The sequence below is a fragment of the Oncorhynchus nerka genome, linkage group LG14 (assembly GCF_034236695.1).
Source record: "Oncorhynchus nerka isolate Pitt River linkage group LG14, Oner_Uvic_2.0, whole genome shotgun sequence".
Lineage (NCBI taxonomy): Eukaryota > Metazoa > Chordata > Actinopteri > Salmoniformes > Salmonidae > Oncorhynchus > Oncorhynchus nerka.
Window position 1 is genome coordinate 67,880,511 of NC_088409.1, and position 10,462 is coordinate 67,890,972.

General features: G+C 47.3%; 1 protein-coding gene across 1 annotated transcript in view; it reads right to left on the minus strand.

Moving 5' to 3' along the window:
- LOC115141272 (short transient receptor potential channel 4-like) overlaps nt 1-8,677 on the minus strand; it is a 32,503-nt gene extending 23,826 nt beyond the window's left edge. Inside the window, exons 1-2 of the mRNA XM_029680021.2 lie at nt 8,500-8,677; nt 7,284-7,502 (exon numbers count right to left, since the gene is read on the minus strand). Coding sequence (XP_029535881.1) covers nt 7,284-7,502; nt 8,500-8,658 — 378 coding nt within the window. The 5' untranslated portion in view covers nt 8,659-8,677. The remainder of the gene's footprint in view (nt 1-7,283; nt 7,503-8,499) is intronic.
- Nucleotides 8,678-10,462: the final 1,785 nt, after the last annotated feature.

Here is a 10,462-nt window from a genome sequence, read left to right on the forward strand (position 1 = left end):
GAGCGTTCATGTGCAAAGGTTTAGCATTTCAATTGTTATAATTATCAACCAAAGGGACTTCTCAGTCGACTCCCACTTCCCATATCATTTTTTGTAACCATTTTTACTCTGTTTGTTTGTGTGTGTGCACTTCTGTGATTGTTTAGTTAGTTAATAAATAAATTATTTAAGACAGTATGGATGACTCATAGTGAAGACTGGGTTCGTGCAGATAACCAACAATTTACGACGTTTGGAATGAGACTAACGTGAGGTAAAATAAAGAATTAATTAATTCAGAAGACTATTGATCAGATATGAAAATATATAAAAAGTTATATTAGGAAAATTATAATGTTGTAATCTGAACATTTTCCTTGGTGCCCCGACTTCCTAGTTAATTACAGTTACATGATTAATCAGTTTAACCGCGTAATACTAATTACAGAGAATATTTGATAAAAACGAAGTCTCATTTAATGATAGTAAAGACACGACAAATGTTTGTACCATGTTTTGTGCTGCTACCATGTTGGAGACAGCTTAAGAAACAGTGGAAGAAGGCCTCGGGAAAAGGAGGGCATAGAGGCACTTCAGGCTGACATCAAAACCCGGTTGACATCCCTCCGTAGAGCAGAGAACCTACGGAAACGCAGAAGGAAGAAAGAACAAACTAGAACTCGATTCTATAAAGATCCCTTCAAGTCTCTTCACAAAGGAAAAAAGTGGAGCTCTAAAAACAACAAAGAAAGACCTAGAGGAGCACCTGAGAACAACAAACTTTGACTCAAAGCGACATGAACATCTGGCCATCCCATCAGATATCCCACCCATTGAACCCCCGGAACATCATATTGAGACCAGCCCTCCGACATGGAAAGAGGTGGAAAACACAGTTCGACGGGCAAGAACAGCATCAGCCCCGGGGCCAAATGGAGTCCCGTACAAAGTGTATAAGAACGCACCAGATGTTCTGAGGTTCCTCTGGAGGCTTATGAGAACAGCTTGGCAGAAGAAGATCATACCCAAAGTGTGGCGTAGGGCAGGCGGGGTCCTGATCCCTAAGGAGAAGGATGCAGTGAACATCAGCCAATTCCGCCCAATCTCCTTACTGAATGTCGAGGGTAAAATTGCCCAGAGGATGGCCGAGTACCTGCAAAGGAATGCGTACGTCGATACATCTGTACAGAAGGCAGGAATATCAGGGTTCTCTGGCTGCTTGGAAAATTCCAGCATGATCTGGCACCAGATCCAAATGGCCAAGGTGGAGAAAAGGGACCTCCATGTAGTCTTCCTCGACCTCGCCAATGCATTTGGCTCTGTGCCCCATGAACTCCTGTGGTCTGCCTTCAGATTTTTCCACATACCGGACACCATCACAACCCTGGTGACGTCGTACTTCCAGGATCTGCAGTTCTGCTTCACCACTTCAGAGTTCACCACCTCATGGCAGTGCCTGAATGTAGGTATAATGGCGGGATGTACCATTCCTCTGTTGGCATTGATAATGGAGGTTATCATCAGATCCTCAAAATGGGTTGCTGGTGGACAGCGAGTCGACTCTGGTTTCCGCCTCCCTCCACTCAGAGCCTACATGGACGACATTACAACATTGACCACCACTGTCCCATGCACCAGGAGACTGCTCAGAAAACTCGAAGAGAACATCAGCTGGGCCCGTATGAAGATTAAACCAACCAAGTCATGCAGCATCTCGATTGTGAAGGGAGTACTCTCTGACCTGAAATTCTTCATCGGAGATGACCAAATCCCAACAGTGTCTGAGCAGCCGGTAAAAAGCCTTGGAAGGTGGTATGATGCAAGCCTGAAGGACAAAGACTAGGTGCAACAGCTGCGCAAAGACATCAGTAGTAGCCTACAGTCCATCGACAACACCTAGCTACCTGGAAAGTTAAAGGCCTGGTGTCTACAGTTGGGTCTCCTACCACGGGTGTTGTGGCCCCTAGCAGTGTATGAGGTTCCAATCTCAACATTGGAGAAGATGGAAAGAGGAGTCACAGGCTATTTAACCTGTTGCTTCTACTCGGGACGCTTGCGTCCCAACTAGAGCTCTGGAAATGCAAATGCGCTACGCTAAATGCTAATAGTATTAGTTAAAACTCAAAAGTTCATTAAAATACACATGCAGGGTATCGAATTAAAGCTACACTCGTTGTGAATCCAGGCAACAAGTCAGATTTTTAAAATGCTTTTCGGCGAAAGCATGAGAAGCTATTATCTGATGGCATGTAACACCCCAAAAGACCCACAGGGGACGTAAACAAAATAATTAGCATTTCGGCGTTACACAAACCGCACAATAAAATAGAAAACATTCATTACCTTTCACCATCTTCTTTGTTGGCACTCCTAGATGTCCCATAAACACTATTTGGGTCTTTATTTCGATTAAATCGGTCCATATAAAGCCTAGATATCGTTATATGTAGACTGTGTGATAAACGAAAAAAACATCGTTTCAAAACGTAACGTCATTTATTCAAATTCAAAAAGTCGACGATAAACTTTCACAAAACACTTCGAAATACGTTTGTAATGCAACTTTAGGTATTAGTAAACGTTAATAAGCGATAAAATTCATCAGGAGGCGATGTAAAGATCATTAGCTGTCCGTCTGGAAAAATGTCCGGCTAGAAACTCAACGAAAATATCCGGTCCTAGACCAAAGGAGATACGGTGCCCTGCATGTGTTTGACCAAGAAAAAACTCGAAGGGAAATGACAAGACTCTAGACACCGTGTGGAAGCTGTAGGTACTGCAACCTCAGTCAATTAATTGTGGTTCACCTTTATCAATGGGTTCAAGCAGCGCATGGATATATTTTCCCATTTTCAGTGATCAGTTTTTCCTGTGCTTTTCGATGTAAATGCCGTTCTGGTAAAGCCACAGCAGTGATTTAACCAGTTTTATAAACGTCTGAGTGTTTTCTATCCACACAGACTAAGCAAATGCATATACTATATTCCTGGCATGAGTAGCAGGGCGCTGAAATGTTGCGCGATTTTTAACAGAATGTTCAAAAAAGTAGAGGGTCGACTTAAGAGGTTAAAGAAGTGGCTCGAAGTTCCACGATGCCTTACCACCATAGGCCTCTATGGAGATGGTGTCCTCAAGCTGCCCCTCACCAGTCTAACAGAGGAATTCAAGTGTGCAAAAACCAGGCTCCAGATGACACTGAATGAATCTCGAGACCCAGTGGTGAGCAACAACGCGCCGACCTTGGCAACTGGGCGCAAATGGAGGCCAGGAAAAGCAGTCCAGGGGGCAACAGCAGCCCTCAGACATGCTGACATTGTGGGTCATGTTCAGCAAGGGAGAGGAGGCCTTGGGCTAACTAGCCGTGCTGCTTGGAGTAAGGCCACTGCACCAGAGCGCCGGAAGATGGTAAGTGCAGGAAGTACACCATCAGGAGGAGGCTGCAAGGTGGGCCAAGGCAGTCTCTCTTGCCAAACAGGGACAGTGGACTCAATGGGACAGTGTAGAGAAGATGGAGATCAGCTGGAAGGATCTGTGAGCCATGGAAGTGAGGCGGTTGAGCTTTTCCATCAGAGCAACATATGACGTCCTTCCAACACCAGTTAATCTTCACCAATGGTATGGTGAAGATCCGGACTGTGCCCTCTGTTCCATGCCAGCCAACCTCAGGCACATTCTCACAGGGTGTAAAACAAGCCTCACCCAAGGCTCCGGGCAGCCGAGCGGAAATGGAGGAAAACTCGCCTCCCTGCGGACCTGGCATCCTTTCACTCCCTCCTCTCTACATTTTCCTCTTCTGTCGCTGCTGCTAAAGCCACTTTCTACCACTCTAAATTCCAAGCATCTGCCTCTAACCCTAGGAAGCTCTTTGCCACCTTCTCCTCCCTCCTGAATCCTCCTCCCCCTCCCCCCCCCTCCTCCCTCTCTGCAGATGACTTCGTCAACCATTTTGAAAAGAAGGTCGACGACATCCGATCCTCGTTTGCTAAGTCAAACGACACCGCTGGTTCTGCTCACACTGCCCTACCCTGTGCTCTGACCTCTTTCTCCCCTCTCTCTCCAGATGAAATCTCGCGTCTTGTGACGGCCGGCCGCCCAACAACCTGCCCGCTTGACCCTATCCCCTCCTCTCTTCTCCAGACCATTTCCGGAGACCTTCTCCCTTACCTCACCTCGCTCATCAACTCATCCCTGACCGCTGGCTACGTCCCTTCCGTCTTCAAGAGAGCGAGAGTTGCACCCCTTCTGAAAAAACCTACACTCGATCCCTCCGATGTCAACAACTACAGACCAGTATCCCTTCTTTCCTTTCTCTCCAAAACTCTTGAACGTGCCGTCCTTGGCCAGCTCTCCCGCTATCTCTCTCAGAATGACCTTCTTGATCCAAATCAGTCAGGTTTCAAGACTAGTCATTCAACTGAGACTGCTCTTCTCTGTATCACGGAGGCGCTCCGCACTGCTAAAGCTAACTCTCTCTCCTCTGCTCTCATCCTTCTAGACCTATCGGCTGCCTTCGATACTGTGAACCATCAGATCCTCCTCTCCACCCTCTCCGAGTTGGGCATCTCCGGCGCGGCCCACGCTTGATTGCGTCCTACCTGACAGGTCGCTCCTACCAGGTGGCGTGGCGAGAATCCGTCTCCTCACCACGTGCTCTCACCACTGGTGTCCCCCAGGGCTCTGTTCTAGGCCCTCTCCTATTCTCGCTATACACCAAGTCACTTGGCTCTGTCATAACCTCACATGGTCTCTCCTATCATTGCTATGCAGACGACACACAATTAATCTTCTCCTTTCCCCCTTCTGATGACCAGGTGGCGAATCGCATCTCTGCATGTCTGGCAGACATATCAGTGTGGATGACGGATCACCACCTCAAGCCGAACCTCGGCAAGACGGAGCTGCTCTTCCTCCCGGGAAAGGACTGCCCGTTCCATGATCTCGCCATCACGGTTGACAACTCCACTGTGTCCTCCTCCCAGAGCGCTAAGAACCTTGGCGTGATCCTGGACAACACCCTGTCGTTCTCAACTAACATCAAGGCGGTGGCCCGTTCCTGTAGGTTCATGCTCTACAACATCCGCAGAGTACGACCCTGCCTCACACAGGAAGCGGCGCAGGTCCTAATCCAGGCACTTGTCATCTCCCGTCTGGATTACTGCAACTTGCTGTTGGCTGGGCTCCCTGCCTGTGCCATTAAACCCCTACAACTCATCCAGAACGCCGCAGCCCGTCTGGTGTTCAACCTTCCCAAGTTCTCTCACGTCACCCCGCTCCTCCGCTCTCTCCACTGGCTTCCAGTTGAAGCTCGCATCCGCTACAAGACCATGGTGCTTGCCTACGGAGCTGTGAGGGGAACGGCACCTCAGTACCTCCAGGCTCTGATCAGGCCCTACACCCAAACAAGGGCACTGCGTTCATCCACCTCTGGCCTGCTCGCCTCCCTACCACTGAGGAAGTACAGTTCCCGCTCAGCCCAGTCAAAACTGTTCGCTGCTCTGGCCCCCCAATGGTGGAACAAACTCCCTCACGACGCCAGGACAGCGGAGTCAATCACCACCTTGCGGAGACACCTGAAACCCCACCTCTTTAAGGAATACCTAGGATAGGATAAAGTAATCCTTCTCACCCCCCTTAAAAGATTTAGATGCACTATTGTAAAGTGGCTGCTCCACTGGATGTCATAAGGTGAATGCACCAATTTGTAAGTCGCTCTGGATAAGAGCGTCTGCTAAATGACTTAAATGTAAATGTCAATGTAAGGACGCTACACTTGGCGTCACAACCAAGTCCTTAAAAACCTTGCATCCGCCCTGGAGGACAAGCGAGCTGCCACCAACTCCCTACCACCCCCAGCAGCATCACACCCCTTACGGACGACCTTTGTCCACGAAGGGGTTAAACCATCGAAGAGCGGCTCTACACCATTAGAGCGAGACCAGCTGCGCTTGGCCCGCGACTGGAAAATGCTGGCTGACATTGGCCGGCAACTTGTGTTTTCTCCGGAGATCGCAACCACCACCCTAAGACCTGACATGGTGCTCTGGTCCCGTTCGCTCAAGAAGGTCTTCATCATTGAGCTCACAGTACCCTGGGAGGACTCAGTAGATGAGGCTGGGAATTAAGGGCCAGAGCCAGTGTTCGGCAATCAAAGCTGTATCGGAGGCGGCAGAAGGCATCAGTCAGTGGCTCTGGATGAAGATGAAAGTCCCCAGCTGCGCCCCGAAGTGAGAGGGCCAGGAGGTATGCGGTCAACAATGCTTGACTCAGGGAGGAGGACGCCCCTGCCATGCATAGTCCCATGGGATGTTGGCTATCAACAACAAGGCAACTCCTATGACTAATTGGGAATGGGACGCAAGCGTAGGATTGATCACCCTGTCACTGGCCGCCTTTGGGGAGGGTGTATAGTGTGAAAGGCCGAAACACCCTAGGATCCAAAGGTACACTACTGACTATGCGCTCCCCAAATTTCACCAGGCTCACTGTTCATGAACTCTTGGAAGTGCTTGCACAAAGGTTATATTAGGAAAATTATAACGTTGTAATCGGAATATTTTCCTTGGTGCCCCGACTTCCTAGTTAATTACAGTTACATGATTAATCAGTTTAACCGCGTAATACTAATTACAGAGAATATTTGTTAAAAACGAAGTCTCATTTAATGATAGTAAAGACACGACAAATGTTTGTACCATGTTTTGTGCTGCTACCATGTTGTGCTGTTGTCATGTGTTGCTGCCATGTTGTTGTTATGTTGTGTTGCTACCATGCTGTGTTGTCATGTGTTGCTGCCATGCCATGTTGTTGTCTTAGGTCTCTCTTTATGTAGTGTTGTGTTGTCTCTCTTGTCGTGATGTGTGTTTTGTCCTATATTTTTATTTAATTTATTTAAATGTTTAATCCCCTGTCCCCGCAGGAGGCCTTTTACCTTTTGGTAGGCCGTCATTGTAAATAGGAATTTGTTCTTAAGTGACTTGCCTGGTTAAATAAAGGTTTTTAAAAAATGTTGTTAAAAAAATGTATCCTTATAGGAATGAGTATGTGCCTGGTAGGGCATGGGTTAGTGTAATGCACAGGAAAAACAAGAGGGCATATAGTAGAGACTGTTCTATGTCGACATGTCAGGTCTAAGGCCTTTCTCAAGACCAGTCTGATTGTAAAGCAGGTAGCCTATTGGTATGTGATAACACAAGGACAGTGTGCTGTATGCAGGTGAATGTAGGCTAGTCACCCCTCCACCAAGTGACTATAGCCAACACTCAACAACAGGGTGCCATTTGGGAAGCACACTGTAACTATCCTACCTGTTTCTCCCCGCTGGGCTTCTTGTGGTTGAGCAGCAGTTCCACGGCCCCCACCACCTCTTTACGGATGGCGTGTAGGAGAGCATCACCAACGTACACGTTATAGGTGAGCAGCAGCTCTATAATCTCCAGGTTCTCATTCTCTATAGCGATCAGCAGAGCTGTGCGGCCCAAAGGGTCTATACAGTTGATGTTGATCCGGAAGTATATCTCTGCCTCCTACAAGTGGGGGGGAATGACAACGGATGATTACTTAATTTTACGGTATCAAGATAGCAAATTGTATCATGTTTATTGATATTGTACTTGAACTGAGACTTATTTATCCCTCCCTCCCTTCCCTCTTCCTGTCCCTCCCTCCCTCCCTCCCTCCCTTTTCCTGTCTCTCTCTCCATTCCTTCCTCCTTTCCTTTCACTCCCTCCCTCTCTACCTCCCTCCCCTCTCTCTCCCTCCCTTCTCTTCCCTACCTCACCTCTTACCCTTCTCCATCTCCCATCCCTCTACTCCCTCCATCCCTACCTCTAGAGCTTGTTTGATGGAAGTATAGTATGCTTTCTCCTACCTCCTTAATCTCCCCCTCCCTTCCTCCCTCTCTCCACCTCTTTCTCCCTCCCTCCCTCCCCGTTCCCCACTCATCCCTCCCTCTCCTCCCTTCTTCCCTACCTCTAGAGCCTGTTTGACTGAGGCATAGTCTCCTTTCTCCACCATCCCCTCCCTTCCTCCCTCCCCTTTTCCTCTTCGCCCTGCATCCCTACCTCTAGAGCCTGTTTGACTGAGGCATAGTCTCCTTTCTCCACCATCCCCTCCCTTCCTCCCTCCCCTTTTCCTCTCCGCCCTGCATCCCTACCTCTAGAGCCTGTTTGACTGAGGCATAGTCTAATTTCTCCACCATCCCCTCCCTTCCTCCCTCCCCTTTTCCTCTTCGCCCTGCATCCCTACCTCTAGAGCCTGTTTGACTGAGGCATAGTCTAATTTCTCCACCATCCCCTCCCTTCCTCCCTCCCCTTTTCCTCTTCGCCCTGCATCCCTACCTCTAGAGCCTGTTTGACTGAGGCATAGTCTAATTTCTCCACCATCCCCTCCCTTCCTCCCTCCCCTTTTCCTCTTCGCCCTGCATCCCTACCTCTAGAGCCTGTTTGACTGAGGCATAGTCTCCTTTCTCCACCATCCCCTCCCTTCCTCCCTCCCCTTTTCCTCTCCTCCCTGCATCCCTACCTCTAGAGCCTGTTTGACTGAGGCATAGTCTCCTTTCTCCACTGCTCCCAGGTAGTTCCTTTCCAGGCCAGACAGTTCAGACTCGGCCCTGACAATCCTCAGAGGGATCCGGTCCCTGTAGGAGGAGTTGTCTGTCCTCCGGTAGTACAGTTGAGACATCGCTGCTACTGCTAGGCAATCTCACTCACCTAGACAGGTTAGATTAGATAACATTGATTACCCCTTATCTACATTTTGGGGAGGCAGTGGACAGAGACAGGGACACAGATCAGTAATGGTTGGGTGAATGGTTTGGTTGCAGACTGGACTCACTGGACAGACTTTTGGCATTTATTTACATCTTTGCACCTCCAATAAGTATAATATGTTTTTTTGTGTGTCAACATTTGTATTTATGTTGTCATTTTTTCGTTAGTGAGGGGGGCCCATAAAACTTAACTTGCATATTCAGTTCATATTGTATTTAATTGTGGACTGCCACTCCAAAATAAAAATGTAACATTTAAAATAGTACATAAATACGAAGTATTGATCATTATGATCATATTAAATAGTTTAAAAAGTACAAAATACATTTAGTATGTAGAGGGATAGAAAGAAAAAGAAGTGAGCCTCCACCTCCAACCACCCATCCATTCCCCCAACCCCACTCAACCAACATGTCTCCATGTCTTTTACATAACTCATCAGTGTCATTATTCTCCTAACCATCCAGGCTGCATCACATCCGGCAGTGATTGGGAGTACCATAGGGCAGCACAATTGGTCCAGAGTCTTGGCCCAGAGGTCTGGCCGGCGTTGTAAATAAGAATTTGTTCATAACTGACTTGCCTAGTTAAATAAAGGTATAACACTTTTTTTGCTTTTTTAAAACCACCAATGTAAATTCTCCCTGTAATTCTCCTTTGTTGTTAGCAGGCACAAAGCAACCTGGTCTCAGAGAAAGACATAATATAATACTAAAGTATTATACATAGTATAATACTAAACTCAGCAAGAAAGGAAACATCCTCTCATTGTCAACTGCGTTTATTTTCAGCAAACTTAACATGTGTAAATATTTGTATGAACATAACAAGATTCAACAACTGAGACATAATCTGAACAAATTCCACAGACATGTGACTAACAGAAATGAAATAATGTGTCCCTGAACAAAGGGGGGGTCAAAAGCAACAGTCAGTATCTGGCCACCACTTGCATTAAGTACTGCAGTACATCTCTTCCTCATGGACTGCACCAGATTTGCCAGTTCTTGCTGTGAGATGTTACCCCACTCTTCCACCAAGGCACCTGCAAGTTCCCGGACATTTCCAGATTACTTCCGGGTTGGAGCGAGCGGTCACATCCGCACTCGGTCCGCAGGTAGTATTACATTTCATTACATTTCATTATAGTACAACAGTTTGATTTGTCTAATCTTAGCAATTTCTTCTTAGCTAGCTACATAGCCGTCTTTGTATCATAGATAATTGCGTAATTATCGTATTTCGTCGTCCTAACGCAGTCTACACTGCTATCTGCCCTGCAGCTAGCCAGCTAGCTAACGTCCACCGTCTACCGATTAGCAGCACAACTATTACACTCAACTGAACGACTTGATTAGTGTAGTGTTAGCTAGCTACATAGTGGTCTTTGCTGTCTTCGTATCCAAGATAATTGTGTAGTTTAGAGTGTGTAGTTTTAGAGTGATTATCTTAATTTACCGAGGTTAGCTAGCCAGCTATTTGTCGTCCTTAACATAGGAGACACTACTAGCTAGCCAACAGCTAGCCAACGTCTACCGAACAGAACTTCCGCACTCAACAACCCGGTCGCATTTCGCTTCGCTCCACAGGTAGTATCACATTTTTCATTTCATTTCATTACAGTACAACGGCTTGATTTGTTTGATCGTAGCTAGCTACATAACTAGCTACATAGCCGTCTTTGTATCAAAGATAATTGTGTAGTCTAGAGCGAT